The 16,392-nt window shown below is 53.5% G+C and overlaps 2 protein-coding genes across 9 annotated transcripts in view; both read right to left on the bottom strand.

The window, feature by feature from the left end:
• The window catches only part of gfap (glial fibrillary acidic protein), a 3,875-nt gene extending 1,089 nt beyond the window's left edge, over positions 1-2,786 (bottom strand). Inside the window, exons 1-6 of the mRNA XM_003964955.3 lie at positions 2,165-2,786; positions 879-939; positions 671-766; positions 431-592; positions 232-357; positions 1-104 (exon numbers count right to left, since the gene is read on the bottom strand). The exon at positions 1-104 is cut by the window's left edge and continues 117 nt beyond it. Of these exons, the coding sequence (XP_003965004.2) occupies positions 1-104; positions 232-357; positions 431-592; positions 671-766; positions 879-939; positions 2,165-2,688 (1,073 nt within the window). The 5' untranslated portion in view covers positions 2,689-2,786. The remainder of the gene's footprint in view (positions 105-231; positions 358-430; positions 593-670; positions 767-878; positions 940-2,164) is intronic.
• A 1,835-nt stretch (positions 2,787-4,621) lies between these two features.
• On the bottom strand, positions 4,622-14,825 carry map3k3 (mitogen-activated protein kinase kinase kinase 3). 8 transcript variants are annotated; one of them, XM_011604289.2, is made up of 18 exons: positions 14,053-14,824; positions 13,672-13,843; positions 11,975-12,041; positions 11,671-11,792; positions 10,966-11,006; positions 10,629-10,728; positions 10,412-10,525; positions 10,207-10,333; positions 9,532-9,665; positions 9,253-9,326; positions 9,050-9,117; positions 8,865-8,960; positions 8,624-8,785; positions 8,395-8,543; positions 7,373-7,504; positions 7,165-7,294; positions 6,912-7,089; positions 4,622-6,735 (listed from the first exon to the last, which is right to left on the bottom strand). In XM_011604289.2, exons 3-18 carry the CDS (start codon positions 11,976-11,978, stop codon positions 6,507-6,509), a joined length of 1,860 nt encoding a protein of 619 aa, XP_011602591.2. In that variant the 5' UTR covers positions 11,979-12,041; positions 13,672-13,843; positions 14,053-14,824; the 3' UTR covers positions 4,622-6,506. The 8 variants fall into 8 exon arrangements, with proteins under 8 accessions (XP_011602591.2, XP_011602593.2, XP_011602592.2 ...); XM_011604291.2 differs by having other exon boundaries at positions 13,672-14,241; positions 14,373-14,824; XM_011604290.2 differs by having other exon boundaries at positions 13,672-14,529; positions 14,672-14,824.
• Positions 14,826-16,392: the final 1,567 nt, after the last annotated feature.

The following is a 16,392-nucleotide window of genomic DNA, read 5'->3' as shown; positions in this document are numbered from 1 at the left end:
GCCCGGATGTCCTCCTCCAGGTGGCTCACCGTATCCTGGTAACCAGCGGTCTCCGTGGAGAAGCGGTCCTCCATGTCCCGGAGCTGACGTTCCAGAGACTCGTTCTGGAGGAAGGAGACGCCGCTATTCAGCAACAAATATCTAAATTCTTGGGCTCAAGGACACGAATGACCCTCCCAGAGAGGAAATCTCGATGCCTCCTTGTTGCCATAGTGATGAGGCGAGACTTACTGCCCCGCGAAGAGCCTCGAGGTCGCAGTTCAGCACTTGGAGCTGGCGCCGGTGCTCATTGGCCTCCTGCTTGGCCTGACGCAGAGCTTCTGCGTTCCGCCCGGCCGCATCCGTCAAGTCGGAAAACTGCAGAAAAACAACGTGTGAGAACGTCGCGGCCTCCTCAGAGGGACGACCGCCGGAGTCCGCCTCTCCCCACCTTGGATCGGTACCACTCCTCCGTCTCCTGCATGTTGGACGAGGCCACGGTCTCGTACTGGAGCCTGATGTCTCTCAGGGCAGCGGTCAGGTCCGGTTTGGACACGTCCAGGTCCACGTGAACCTGCTGGGCTGCGATCAGCTCCTGTAACTCACGCAGTTCCTGGAAGAAGGAGGCGCCGTGATGCAGCGGGCCTGTGGAACACCTTAGAAAGAGCCCTCCACTTTGTTGTACTCTTACTTCATCATGAGTCTTCTTCAGGAAGTTGATCTCGTCCTGCAGGGAATCGATCTTCCTCTCCAGCTGGACCCGATTCAGTGATGCCTCATCCACGTCCTTTGCAAAGAGACAGATTTCCGGTTTATGGCTCCTTATCTCAGCCTTTGTTTATCGGCGAGAGACCGGAGCTTGACAGAGAAATATATCTGTTTACATGGGGAAGTCTCACCTGTCTGTAGGCACTTAGGTTGTTCTCCGCTTCCTGTCGGAGGCCAATCTCTTCCTGCAACCTGAGGAAACCAGAACAAAATTGAATGAGATGTGAAAAAACCCCCAATGAAAACAACAATCCAAACAGTTTCTTCTTCTTCTGCCACGACTGATCATGTTGAGTAACGCGCAGCCTCAGCTGAAGAGTTCCATCGGGTTTTGGGTGTCTCTCCCCCTCCCCTCCCCTCCCCTCCTCTCCTCTCCTCTCCTCTCCTCTCCTCTCCTCTCCTCTCCTCTCCTCTCCTCTCCTCTCCTCTCCTCTCCTCTCCTCTCCTCTCCTCCTCTCCTCTCCTCTCCTCTCCTCTCCTCTCCTCTCCTCTCCTCTCCTCTCCTCTCCTCTCCTCTCCTCTCCTCTCCTCTCCTCTCCTCTCCTCTCCTCTCCTCTCCTCTCCTCTCCTCTCCTCTCCTTTCCTCTCCTTGGGGCTCAGCTGAGGGCTTCTGCATCATTACACAGTCAATTCAATCTAGCAGGCCGAGGCCTTTCCCACAGGACGGAGTTCACACACACACACACACACACACGCACGCACACACACACACACACACACACACACACACACACACACATCCAATGTCATCCATCTTCCACGCACAGAGCGCTGTGAAGTGGGCGTAACATCTGTATGACTCTGGTGAAAGGAGCAGCTCAAAGAGAAGCAGCAGAACACACAAAGTGACCTCTGACCCTCGTGGCCTCCAGGTCCTTTCAGATGACCGGCAGTGGAGATCTGACGTGAGCGAGTCTGCGCACGGCTTCATAATTAGCGTTTCTCCTTGCGCTACGGCGTCTCTCCGTGGATCAGGGACAAGAAAACATCTGCCTGTCTGACCGGCCCGCCTTTGTGCGGCGGCGGCATTGTGCTGGCCTCATTCCTTCACATTCACTGGCTGGAGGGGGGGTTCAGCCGGGATCAAATTTGTAAAGGGGGATCCGGTCAGAGCAGAGCCGTCTGCATTCCAGCAAATTAGAGAAAGAGACAAATCTGCATATAAATGTGCTGAGAATTCCAAACTTATATTATTCTCTGGCCAAAAGGCTTTAGATCAAAGCTGCTGCAGCGCGTCTGTCAGTAAACTGAAGCTCTGATCTCAGAAGAATTTCAGATGGGAAAATTTTGCCTTTCAAACCTGGCTTTATCATAGTTTCATTCTGCTTCTGCAGTTCCAAGATGCTCGAAGCTCCAGACATGTGAGAAGTTCAAACAGACGCTGACGGAGCCCCTTGGCCCCCACCTGTTCACCTACCTCTGCTTGAGCGTGGCCAGGTCTGCAGCCAGGTTGTCCCTCTCTATCTCCAGACGGGCTTTGCCTGCGGTCAGGCCGTCCACCTGTGTGCGCAGCTCCCTCAGCTCCCCCTGGTAGATGTCCCCCAGCCGGCTCGGTTCTCTCCCCTTCAGCTGGTTCAGCTCGGTCACCAGCACCTTGTTCTGCTGCTCCAGCAGACGCACCTTCTCTATGAAGCTGGCGAAACGGTCGTTCAGGCCCATCATCTCCATTTTCTCGTTGGTGCGCGTCTCCTTGTACTGGGCCTTCATCAGGGTGTCCGCAGAGAAGTCCAGCCGGTCCCCAAGGCTGCCCAGCAGCAGGGCGGCGCTGGGCGAGCTGAAGGAGAGGCGGGATATGGGGCTGGAGTGGGTGAGGTTGCGAGCTGGTCCATGCCAGGAGCTCCTGCTTGAAGACAAGGTCCCCATTCGGAGTGTGGCGCTGCTGCTCGAGACCTGCGGCCCGTAGCGCTTTCTGTACGAGGACTGGAACCGCTGACTCTCCATGGTGGGACTGGAACTGTTTCTGGGCACAGACCGAGCTTTTATAGAGCCAGGCAAAGCCCCCCCAATGTCCAAAGCTGGGACCGGGGGGTGGGGGGTTGCAGCAGAGAGGAGGGAGGGAGTGAAAGGGACAAAGAGGGAGAGCAGAGGGGTCACTCTCCAGGAGCCGGGTGCCAGGGATTGTCTGTGCTCGTCCACTCAGCTACAAATGGCTTTCTCCCCCCCAAACCCCCCCCACTGCCCTCACCCTCTCTCCCTTACTTTTCAGCCCTTTTTGCTCCCCCCCTCCCGACTCTTTTTCTGTTCCATCTGAATAAAAAGGAATGTGTGACAAGGTCTAGCCACCGATTCACCCCGACCACACACCTCCTCAGACAAAAACAGCCACAAGCTGCAGCCTTGACTGGGAGAAAAGGACAGCAGACGTCTCTTTGGCCTAATGAGGGATTAAAAATGATGGTTCTTTGCATTCTTGGGTTCTTGAACATAGATGTTTCTGAAGAACGGTGCCAACAAACCTTTAAGTAGCTGCTATGTTAACCACGGTGAGGTTGGAAGTGGTCACCCGTGTTCAACCGGTTTGACCCGGGACTGAGATTCGTCATCACATTCGACGTTTAAAATGAATTTTAAGGATGTTTTCTGAGAGAATTTGGAGGTCCTGGAGGAGTTTTTGTCGAGAATCAGACAGCCTGATGGCTCCAGAAGACAGATGGAGAGTTGAGTGGGATGCCGGGAAGGAGGGGGGGGGGGGGTTGCAGACTTTCATCTGAACGCCAGGAGGACCGACAGAGGCTTTGTTAGAAAAGCCTGCTCACCCATCACCCGGGCAACCGCAGAGCCGACGGTGCCGCCCGACTTTGGATGAAAAGCGGCGGAGAGATGTATCGCCAAGTTTATTACGACAAAAGTATTGGCGGCACATCCGTAAGAGCCGTCTCACAGCAATACCGCGAGTTAGCTTCGACGGAATAACAACTATTCTGGGAGTTTAGAGGCCTTAGAGGGCTGCGGGATATAAAACACGAGGTAGCAAAAGTAAAATATGCAGAGAAAAGAGAAGCGACAGGATGAGCCTCATTGTTGCGTGGATAAAGAATGGGCGGTGGAGTCGTTTAACTGGGACCTTCTTAAGCTGGTAAATCCACAGCAGCGGTGGGACACAAAGGAGCTCACTGTTACTGGGCCATGAAATCACAGGACCTGGAAACCAGTTGGGACTGGTGGACAGTGAATAAAAGCCAGTGTGATGGGATGGCAGAAAGCAGCAGAGGCTAAATGAGACTCTGGCGCGGCTCTGTTGATCCAAAAGGCTCCGTCGCTGAGGTCGGGAGGCTCGGTTGCATCACGAGGGCCACGCTAGCGCCCTGGCCCCCGTGCATGCTTCAAACAAAGGCTGCCGTTGCCTCAGATCTGGTCACTGAGGTAATGTGACCCCAAACATTAAACATCCACAGACAAACCGCCCGGTTGTGCTGCTGGGCCGACGCCGACGGCTGATTCACGACACCGGGAGGCCGTTTATTCCGCTGGAGGTGGAGGAGGGGAAAAGGCGGAATGTCTCCGGCCCAGGAAACGCGTCCTCCGGCTCGGTCTGGCGGCGCAACGCTGTTCGCCGCGCTGACATTTTCCACGCAGAGTCCCCGCCGTGAATGTCTCAGCTACCACCAGACCCCCCCTGAAGGAGCCAGGACAGCCAGTCCAAATTAAAACCTGATTTTAGATGGTCGCTTTTGTGGACGCTTTCAAAATTTCACAGGTTTATGTATTTATAATATTATTTGTGTTCATATTTCCTGTTTGTTGTACTTGTGTTTATAATGGGACCAGTAAGGTCCCATAAGGCCCAGTCAGGCCCTACATGGGGGGGGGGGGGTGAAAATAGAGGAAACACCAACGATCATTAACTGTCCAATTCATTAAAGTTCACGTGAGACCGCTTTTTTTAAAAAACAATTTAATTGTTTTAGAGCAAGGCCATACTGTATAATGATACATCCACAGCGTAATACTGTAAAAAAAGAGTCAATAAAAATATTTTTTTCTCCTGTAAAATAATTTCATACATCAGACTTTGCACTGCAAGTCCCGTCACATATAGATCTCTACTCTAGTCTGTATTCTTTTGTTTATCACAGGGTTCCTTCGTTGCTTCTTTAAACCTAAAATCGGATGGAGATTCCCACCATGTCTTGGTATCAGGCGCTGCAGCTGGAAATGCTTCAGTTCTGAACCCTGCCATAAACAAAGTCGTCGTCCGGCTGGAAAAGCTACCTCTTAAATCCCACTGGTCTTTGGCACGGACAGCAACCAATCAGTGTGTTTGGAGATCACACACGCTCGCCCAGGAACACACACATTCCCAGAATGTTGATTAACGTGGGAGGATTCTGTCAGGTGACTCCGTCTCCTGCGTGAACTTTCTCAACATTTCGCCATTTACAAGCCGCCGTCCTGAAACGTGTGCAAGACCAGCTGCGTTCAGCGACTAAATATAAAAAATAGATTCATATATGCCTATAAAATCTAGCCGGGGTGGAGATGGGGGCTATAAATACAAAAATTTCACATTTGAAATGAAAGAAAATCGAATCGAGCTTCACAACATTCACTTCGCACAAAGATGACTTGAACTTCGCTGATCTAAAGCTTCTCATTCAGCGATATTTGGGTCGGACCCTCGTGATCAATCAGCTCGCTCGCTAATTTAATCTGGATTTGCAGGAAGCGTCACGCGCTTCACTTTCACCAAGTCCACAGCTGAACGTGGATCTGGGACTTCATCGCCCTCTTTGGCAGATAAATACTGGGGAGCAACAAGGCACGATGTGGTTTGGAGGGACACCTGAAGCCCCCTGGGTTCACCCACAAACGGAAGTCATCAGGGACCAGCTCTGTTCCATCTACAGGCATCACCGACCTCATCGCGGTGCATTGACCTCCGACCCCTGACCCACCCACTTATTATACTGGCAGCTTGTTGGTATTAATATATTTGTTATGATCTATGCCTGTTCTCTCCTCTATCTGCCCTCCCCCTTCTCCTCCTTCTCTACTCAGCGGACCATCAGGAGGGTCCCACCATGGGAACCTGGTCCTGCTCAAGGTTTCTCCCTGTTAAAGGGGAGCTTTTCTTTGCTTGTAGGGGGTTAGGCCCTGGGATTCTGTAAAGCTTCTAGAGGACAATTTTGATTATAACAGATGCTTAATAAATCAAATCTGAAGGCTTCAAGGAGCTTTGACACTCCTAGTCTGACACTTAAAGGTCCAGCATATAAGATTTAGCAGCCTCTAGTGGCGAGAATGCGCATTGCATACTTGGAGTACATGCAGTGGCAAACCAAAGGCTTCTGTTTGTGAGCTACTTTACATCAGTCTGACTTCTCAGCGCGACGCTGCTCTGCTTCATCTCACCAACCTGAACACGATGGCCAGAAATGCTTCAAGAAACACCTAAACTTGAGTTTAAAGGCAGCAAATTCTTTGGTCCACATCAAACGGAGAAACATGGACAATCCCATCCGTGTAAGTTGGTTTCCTGCGTTTTAGTCCTGCTTTAACCTTGAAAATGATGGTCAGTAAACACGCATAACTGACCGTCAAATTACAGTAAACACAGAAGAAGAAGACACAAGTGGTGTTGGGAGTATTGACTTTGGAGCCAGCGCTGTGTTTTAGCGCCCCCTGCTGGCGAGTTCTGGAAGCGCCTATTCTCACAAAGTACTGACATCTATTTTTCTGCCATTTGGATGACGGTGGATATAAGCTACAGATGCAGCTGAGGCTACTGTGCCAACTAAAGTTCATGAACGCGGCAGCTTTCAGCACAGAATCTGAGAGAACGAGTGCCTCAGCAGCTCCTCGGCGCTCGGCCTGTGTTTGGCTTCCACAAAAATGCAGCTCATGAAGTCCCGCGCCTGCACAGAGACGTGCGAGGGCAGCAGAGGGTTGGTGGGCTGGGTGGCAATCTTGAATATGGCGGCCATGGCTTCGTATTCAGCCCACGGGGGCTTCTCAGTCAACATCTCCACCACCGTGCAGCCCAGGCTCCTGCAAGGATAGCTCAGTCAGACCAGGATTGGGTTTGAAATAAACACCCCTGACTAGGAGGTTCACGTCCTCCATCACGGGCTGAGAACCTGCCCCGTTCTGGCGCTAACTGTCTTGAGTCACTCAGGTTTTACAACACCTCCTGTTCCCTAATCTGTGAACTTTGCAGGTCTTACCAAACATCAGCCTTCCTGCCGTAGCCCTCTCCACTGATCACCTCCGGACTCATCCAGTAGGGGGTGCCGGTCACGGAGCGGATGCCGGTCCCAGACATGCAGATGGTCTGGAGCCTCTTGCTGGCACCGAAATCTCCGAGTTTCACGTTGCCCACAGAGTCCCGGAGGATGTTGGCGCCTGGAACAGAGCGTTCCCACAGATCAGTGGGGGATCTCACGTCAGGTGGGACAACAACTGGCACTCCCCACCCACCTTTGATGTCCCTGTGGACGATCATGTTGCTGTGCAGGTAGGACATGCCTTCCAGGATCTGCCTCGTGTACTTGCGGGTCACATTTTCCGTCAGCGCACCGTAGGCCTTCAGCTGGTCTTTGACGGAACCCTGGAAAAGAAGCAACTTTTAGGCAAAAGCACCTCCCACAGGGGTCCGGTGACCGGCAGCAGCGGCGTGCAGACCCACCCCGGGCATGTACTCCATGAAGATGGTGAGGGTCTTCTCAGCGTGGTCCCTCAGACAGCCGTAGTACTGAACGATGCGCTCGTGGCGCAGGTTTTTCAGCAGCTGGATCTCGCACTCCAAAGCGCTGACCTCCTGAGGAGACGTTGGGCAACGACCCGGTGATGCAAACGTGTCAAACGCACATTTTTGATGGGTTGTTTTTTGGTTTAAACACAGGGGAAAGTCGCTAAATTCTCAAAAGTGGCATCCAAAGCCGGATCCGTGTGTGTGTTAGAGAGCGAGGCCACATCAGAGGGCGGAGGACGAGCGAGGAATTCCCGACAGGGAACAGAAACCACTTCATGACAAACAACAGCTGATTTACATCTGCTACAGTGGCGTGAGCACGGAGGGGCGACGGAGGCCCTGACCCGCCGTTCCTCCCCCCCCCCCACCGCCGCCGCCGCCGCCACCCCTCCTCCCCGAAAACATTTGGCTCCTTTCAGAAACAGGAAGTGACGGCGCAGCCTTGCTCGGCAGACGACAGGAAAAGACATTAAAGTGAAGGAGAGCGGAGCTGACAGGGGGAAGTAAAAGCCTTCTAGTACGCTTCTTGAGTTATTGGATTTCCTTCCTGCGCCTTGATTATTTTATTTATGTTGTAAGAAAATAAAAACCCTGCTGTGTAAGGTCGTCCCGGGCAGCGGCGCCGATCTGGACCGAACCAATCAGCTAATATAAACACGGGGAGCAACTGAAGCGACGTCCTCACAGAAACATCCGCTGTGTTTTTATTATTCCGCCGCAGTTCCAGCCAACTTAACGACAGTTGGCCGCTGACGCAAGCAGCTTTACGTCCGAGGAAAAAGTGGAAGTGCTCTCGGCAGCAACGGCCGCGGAAAAGAGGAAGACAAAACAACCCGTTCTCAGATTTACCAGGGGCTCGAAAGTTCAAAGAAAGGACTCCGATTTTGCACCTTTTCACAGCTGTTTCGAGGAGAGAAAAGGTCAAAAGGGGCTTTTTGTCCATTTTAGCGTCTCACCTTACTCGTCTCAGGACTCTCCGGGTCAAACTGGACCTGCTTGGCGGCCAGTTCTCTACCCGTATCCACGTCGTAGCACAGGTAGACGCGGCCGAACGCGCCCTGGCCCAGGAGCTTCCCTCGCCGCCACGTCATGGGAGCGCTGGGTGCTGGAAAACAACACGCGACCGGCTGCTGGTTAGCGTCACTTATTACGGCGCTAATAACCTGCACCGACATCAATGCTCACACTTGTGCGCCACGGAGCGCTCTTGGGGGCGGAGCCTGCCCTGAGCGTCGACCAGCTGCCAGCTGCCGAGGCTCTCCTCGCTGCCGTTGAGCGAGCGGCGGGACGGCACCAGGGTGAAGAGGTTCCCCTGAGGCCGACGGATGCGTGGAAAGGTTCTACGGCCTGAAGTAAAGGAAGCAGGAATGAAAAAGGGAGGATGGCGGAGGAGAGGATGAGGAGAGGAGAGGAGGGCGAGCCCTACCCTCGCTGAGGTCCTTGTGGTGCAGAGAGACGTGGTATCTACGGGGATAGGTTCCTCCCTTTCCCGCTACCCTGTCGTACGCGTGATTCTCCCTGTCTGAAACGCCCGGCCAGGAAACATCCAAAACTCAGCGGGGGTTTTTGAACGGACAGCGGACCGTGTGGTTGGACGTGCGCCCGTCTCACCTGAAAACTCCTGGCGGTTGTCAGGGTAACTCTTGGCTCGGTGCATGCGGGACTTCCTCAGAGAAGGGCTGCAAGAAAAGGAAGAAGCAAGAGGAGGTGTGAACGAAACCGTGACGCCGATAACACGTCGTCTTCTCTACAGGACAGAAGAACCTGCTGAAAGGAGGACGGGTGTGGACAGAGACGCCCTGGCCGTGTCTCACCTGTCTGAGCTGCTGTCCAGAGACTGACAGCTTCCAGAGACGGAGTTCTCCGCACTGCTCCAGGGATCCAGCACCTGCGAAGGGTGGGAAGTAAAGCACGGGAATGCTGTTATTCTGACAGAGGTTTGGTTGTCCGGGTAACCTGATGATGACTGGCTAAAGTGTTTGTTGAGCCCTTTTTACAAATCACTCAAAGAAAACACGCAACGGAAAGACAGTCATCACACGCTGCCTATTTTTGGATGGATTTTCCACATTAATATCGGGGCGCTGACTCACACACTGATCGCTGGTCTCAGGGATGAATTCTCCCTCGCTGTTGATGCTGGTGTACGAACCCTGGCGGGCGATCCTCTGCTGCCGGTCGGGCACGTAGCCGGGAGGCGGCGAGCTGCGGCCCGCGTTCTGGGAACCTGGGATTGGACGGGCGGCGCGGACAAACATTGAAAACATAAAAAGCGTGGAACCCAAAGAGGCCCGTAAACTAAAACACACACAAACATCATAACCGCAAAGGATAATATTAAACTTAACTCAGAAAAACGGCTCTGAAACAGAAAAGTGCTGATTCTTTTCCCTGAAGGCAACAATGACTCAAATCTGGTTTCAATATTTACTGGCTGCTGCTCTCCAGCTCTAAGAGGCCTCCTGGTGATATTCGGCTCCAGGGAGGAAAAAAAAAACCTCGAGCAGGCCACTGCTCCGCCGCTAATAGCCTGCTGTAATCTGATTGGCTGCTGTCCAGCAGGCATCGTGTAGTGATGGCGAACAGGAAAAGGAAGAGGACCCGGAGCAAAAAAGGGAAGCCAAGGAAAGAACAGCCAGAAAGAGAGAGCAATAAAATGGATGGAGAGTCCGAGGGAATGATCGAGGCCACTGGTGAGCAATTATTTGAAGGATTTTGACCAAAGCTAATTGTTTGAATTAGCTGGAAACAGCAGAGTCGGTGCGCACCAGCGGATAGGTGGCGCCCCCTGGGCTCGGAGGACTGGTACGGCGAGCTAACGTCGCCGGTGGACTGGGAGGGCCGGATCCTCAGAGGCTTGCACGTGGCGCGATGCGTGGGGGAAGACGCCTGCAGCTGGGGAGAGGACACGAAAGGAGGGGTCAGCGGGACGTGGGGGGGCTTCTGAAACGTGCGCGTCGGTGTGCGTCTCACGTTGCTGTTCTCCTGAGCGAGCAGCAGGATCTTAATGCTCTTCATGTTCGAGCTCCGGTCCAACAGGTCGACGGCCTTGTCCAAGTCGTCCTGACCTCGCACAGGGATGGACAACTGGGAGACGGCGTCCACACAGTTGGCCAGGGGGGTTTTCGTTTATTAGCGATTAGTTTTCGGGGGGCAGAGGCCCCAACGGTCGGTCAAACAGCAGCGTTACCTCGTTATTCATGTAGTGCAGGTCCAGCTGCTGCCCGAAGACCGTCTCCACCTTCTGTCGGACTTCCTCGAACTGCACCGGTCGCCCGAACATCAGGATCCTGCGCACAAAGCAGGCAGACGGGCGGAGGGTGAGGCGTCTGCAGCCGGAGCCCCGCCCGAGTCCCGCGCACAGGTGCCAGCAAAAGCACGAGGAGGTGTTTGTCCGCGCAGATTCCACCGGGGGCACCTCCCCTTCCGTTCTCACATACCACCAACGGAGAGCTGAACACAGCTCCCGGCCGCTCCGGTCTCACCGGGAGCGCCGGAGCAAAGACGCGAGCATATGTTGGACTCACCTCCTCTCGCCTGAGAGCTCGAACTTGATCCTGACGTCATCCTGAGGGGGGGGGGGGCAAAAAAAGAAAGAGTTAGTGTGATGGGGAAGGAGGCCGCCGCTCCACACGTGAGGGCGGGTGGGAGGGGGACGCGTTTTTGGTCGAGGAGGCAGAAATAACTGGATTTAATACATTTCAGATGTGGCGTCTATCTTTGGGATCCATCTGTCATCGTGCTAAATGAGCTAAATGTGCCGGCTAGGTGAAGGAACCGCACGCAGCTAAAAATGGGCCCCCCAGTTCTGGGTTTTCTGTCCTCATCCCGTCCAACGCTCATCCAAAACCGACGCTAACGGGACCTGGTGAAGGAAACGTGCCGGTGAGATTCGCGTTTAGAGCGTTTTGTCCAAGATATTAGTTCAGATATTATGTTGGCGGGACCAGGAGGTGTTTTTCAACCTCCCCCTTCCACAGAGAGGACGAGAATGGATGAGCGTTGGACTCGGACGCCTTTGTGGGATGTTTTCGTTTTTTTCAGAACTGCCCTGCTGACTTCAGACGTTTAGATCCAAGAACCCTTCCAGAAAACCTGCGCTTGCATGTGGAACCAAGATGTTTGAGCTACGCAGCAAAAAAAACCCCACCCCAAACCCAACAACCCCCACCCCTGCTCCCCCGCCCCATCATCCCCGGGCTGGTTCGGACCTGCGAGCAGCTCAAGCGCACCTGTCTGTTGGCCTGGGTCGCGCTCTTGGGTTTGCTGCTGTCGTACGGCGCTACAGGCTGGCGCCGCGTCATCTGGAGGGCCACCAGGTCCTTCATGATGGAGTGGAGAGCCTGCCTCTCATCTGGGGTTGGAAAACACACAATTAGGGACCCTGACCGGGTCTGGAGGGGCCAGAGGGGCAACGCACAGCGGGGAGAACCAGACCCTTGTGCCCCCGAGCCGGCGGCACCTGGACCGGCCCGGGCTCTGGCCCCTGGTGCCAGCGAGTTGTGTCAGCGCTCTGAAGGCGTGTGCAGGACTCACTCATTGTGGAGGCGCTTGTGTGCACGTGATCAGTCTTGGGAAACTTCTTGTGCAACCCTCCGGCCGCCTGTTGGTGGGGGGTGGGGGGGGGGAGATGTCAATGAAAGATAAGAAAAGGCCTGTAATTACCAGTTTTCCACTGTTTATTCTTATATTTTGGCCTGGAGACAGAGCAGAAAGGATGTGAATATGGACCCAGATGGTGCCGACACAGCTACCCGGCCACCGCAGCGTGAGGCGGCCTCGGAACCAGGAGACGGACGCTCTCCTCACACTCTGTCCAGCTGGCTGGTTTCAGACAGTTCTAATGCAATAATAAAGAGACGGGCAGAAAGATCCCAGCGAGGACGTGCGCGCCGGGATCGGGAACGGCTGAAATCCAAGCTCCGCTGTTGACGCCAGGACGGCAATATTATTATTTCTGCTCTGAGGCCTCAACAGCAAATAATAAACTCTGGCATTTCCTCCCCTAATTTTGTATTAATACGCCGGTGGGTCAAAACGCGTTAAACTGAGGTGAGTAACGGGTCAAATCCCAGCCAGGTCTCCTGTTTACTCTGGAAATCCCACTCTGGGATCCGCTCCGGGCTGATGGTCGTGTCCTCCGCCAGCCTGCGCGGTTTCACCTTGATGCTTATCAAAGCCGCCGCCTCTGCTCCGGACTGAAAGGGACGTCGAACATCAGGAGGAATAACATCAGCGGCGTCAGACGGAAGAGTTTCTGCGGCCTGGCTGGAGGTGCGAGCGCAGAGGAACGTGGAACAGGCACCTGAGGCGGCGCGCTGGCCGCGTGGGTTTCTGGGTAATGATCACCCACAGGAATGCCAGGCATGTCCGTCGGCGTTTGGCAGAATGTTGCAGCTCTCGGTGCCAAAGACCGCCGGCCTTCCCACCGGTTCAAAAGGGCCTGAACACGACTCCTGGACTGAAAATTCCCCCAACACTTGATGTAAATCAGGGCTTATTTTCCCTCCGCTCGCACAGCTTCACCCACAAGGGGGGGGGGGGGGCAGCTCACGAGGTCCAGGCAGTCAACAACCCCCCCCCCCCACACACACACTTTACTCTCTCCCGATTTTAATTGCCTCCCAGGTGGAATGTGGAGAATTCCCCGGAGAAGGAGGCTGCACTTCTCGGGTCCAGTCCCGTCAGCTGCGCCGGCGCTATTTTCCTTGTATCGCATTTCCAGGACTTGCGGGATTTACATGGATTTTCCTCCCCCCTCTCCCCTCCGTCTGCTCTCAGAGGTGTTTAGTCTGAGGCTGTTTTTCCCAGCCACGGTTCTTACTCCATCTTTGGCCACAGATACGTCTGGACTCGCAAAGCCCCCCCCCCCCCCCTTCCCCCCTGACCTCACGCCCCTCCTGGTTCAGGTGCACAGGAAACCACCTCATCCCTGCACGAGGCTGCACGACCCCCCCAGAGGTGAGCTCCCCTGGGGCAGGACCACCAGAACCCCCCCCAGCTGGAGGTGGGTCAGGGAGACAGTTGCACACCGGAGCATCTCCCTCCCCACAACAAGCTTATTTACTAAAGAATTCCTTAGTTAAACTGCACGTTTCCGTGAACATAAAACATTGAAATCAGGCTTTAACCCGATATTAAAAGCGTAGCACTCACTATCAGCCCGTGCACGTGGGCGACAGCTGAACATCTCACCTCTCACCTCCTGTCACGTGCACCCTCACCTGCCTCACCTTCTCCGCGTGCGGCCCGCGCGGGTCACCGTTCTGCAGGGATGACGCAGAGGCCGCCGCTGACGTCCATCGTTCAGTCCTCGCGCCACAGCGCGAGAGTGCACGCGCGCGAGTGAGGGGTCGCCATGGCGGGGCTGACCCCCCCGGCCCCTCCGCCCAGGTACCAGGTGCTCTGTTTTGATAAAAGGGCTTTTAAAACAACAGAGAGTTTCCGGGATATTTAAAAAAAAACCAGATCCGGTCACAGCAGAGAGGCGAGCTGAGCAGAGAAAATGTTCCAATGGGGGAAAAATGATAAAAACTACATCACACCGCTGCTGCGGGGGGGCCAAAGACGCTGCGGGGGGGCCAAAGACACTCGGGGCTCTTTGGAAATCTCACATTTTAACCGCGTCACGCAGCGAGCAAAACTCCCCAGGGGAGTGCGGGATCAGCGCTGTGCGTGAAAGCCATCCGTGTCCGAGAGGAGCGGCAAAACGCGGGGTTGGGGTGGTTGTGACCCACGGTCTTCCCGTTGGGGTTGCGAGTTTGACTCCCCGTCCTCCGTTGCCAGGTGTTGGTCCAAAAAACCTGAAGGGAGAAAATGTCCACTGTCAAGAGCGGGCTGCAGCAGCAACATGACACATCTGTGCGCGCGTCCAGGACAACGCAGGAGACGTGATTCAGGGCCACATGATGACTTTGGAGAACAAATATCACACCGAGTGTCCCTTTTTACGCGCACTCGCTCCGTCGGTTAACCGGCGCCAGATGAACTCCATCGAGGGTCAACTTTGAGATTTTGATGGCTGCATTTCTGTCCCCGGAGGGGGACCGTCCCAGAAGAGTCTTCCCCAGGAACGGGTTCCACGGCGGCGGCTTTGTCCGACCAAAACAGTGTGAGAAAAGAGATCAAATTCGGCCGAAAACGTCAAACTTCCTGACAGAAAGAATATCGACACCGGAACCCGCTTTGGTGGCTCCAACAAGTGTCCAAATGTGTCTCAAATGTGGTGTCCACCTTGTCCACAGGTCCCAGCGGCACTCAGGTGTTCCTGTCATGAACGGGATCGATTCCCGACGGTTTTCCGATCGCCAAACTTATCAGAATGTGCAGTGGATCTACGGGGACGCGCTGTTACTCGGTCGAAGTCTTTCTGCGGGAGCGCGCATATTAGTGGGCGGGCCAAATGTGACGTAGGGTCGGAGTTATGCTGCCTTCACTAACAATCGGAAAATAGGCGACGATTTTTACGGCTCCGTGAACTCTTTATCTACAGTAATATCTAATTCTGAATTAAAAATATGTCATGTTATTCTGTATCATGAATAAGTGAAACAATCTTTGACAGACACCCGTTAAATCAACACCAGCGTTTTATTTTTTTTCCCCCTCAAAAGGCATGTAAAAATAATGAAAAAACAGGAAAATGCATGATAGTGAAAATTGGCATAAAAGGGGGGGGGCTCTTACTTTTGAAACTGTTGGACATCCATACCAAAAACCAGCAAACAGAGAGAAGAGAGGAGAAAGACTGTACACACACAGTCCGAGCGTTCTTTTGCTGTAAGGCCACCTCAATACACAGGTCAAGTCTTTAAATACAGGATACATTTTCAAGATGCATACATTTAAAAGGTCTCAGTGACAGTACCATTGAAAAGTCAAGTTCACATCAAGTATAGCATGGAAATGAAATGACGCACAGGTTTTACATTTAAAACTTTACAATGCCATCATTCACCTGAGCCACTTGGCACCAGTGTCAACGGTAGCTCCTTTGTAATTTAGGCCTTGACAAACTGCTAACAGAGAGCGACAAAGACAGCGTTTCTGGACACAACAGGCCATTGCTGAGTTTAAAGAGACGCAACCTTTGTTAAATGCCAGATTCACATTGTCAAATACAGCTTTTTGATGCGATAATATGGTTAGGATGCTAGGACGCGAGCTGGACTCAATTATCTTGTTTGGGAAAAGTATTTTTGTAAGGCTTCTCTTTATCGAGTTTTGCTCCTTATTTTGCAACCTCTCACTCACAGAAGCGGCGTTCCCGAGTTAGTGGCGTCTCGGCGCTATGCAGACGTGCCCCAAAACGTTTTAGCTTTGCATTCACAGTTGATTCTACAGTCAAAATGAAACCAGGAGGGGCTCTGGACTGGGATCTAAATACCTGCTGTGATTGGAACTTTAAGGAATAGGTCCACGTGCTAACAGCTGGGGAACGAGCGGGATTAGAACAACACAAAGTTGGGTTTCACAGCGAAATCAGGCCAGATTTACTGGACAAGAGAGAACAAGCCACTGGGTGTTCTCCGCCACAACCATCCGGCTTGGCAGACGAAGAAAACGCAGATGAAAATCCTCACAAGACGCGACCAGCCGAGGAGCGTGAAACGTCGGAGCGAAACTGTGCGAGGCTCCACTCGTAAACACCTTCCTTTCTGACACAGACGCAACTGGAACATTTAGGGGCTGCTCCTAAAGCGCTTCGTACGGGGGGATTAAAGGATGTTTACGGACGAGGCCCCGCTTTTCCCTGTGATCGACGGCCTGACGTGCGGTGCGAGGCGAGTGGGGGGTGGGGGTGGGGTGGTGGGGTCACTAATCACAGACTACACTCTATTATTACAGACACGATACAAAACACAATCTGGGAAATCTCAGCTCAAAGAGTCAAAGACAAACTCATGTGCTTTAAAAAACCTTTAAAAAGTGATTCTGAAAAAAGTGAGAGACCG

Source organism: Takifugu rubripes, chromosome 5 (genome assembly GCF_901000725.2).
Source record: "Takifugu rubripes chromosome 5, fTakRub1.2, whole genome shotgun sequence".
Classification (NCBI taxonomy): Eukaryota; Metazoa; Chordata; class Actinopteri; order Tetraodontiformes; family Tetraodontidae; genus Takifugu; species Takifugu rubripes.
This window is presented reverse-complemented; position numbering and strand designations above follow the sequence as displayed.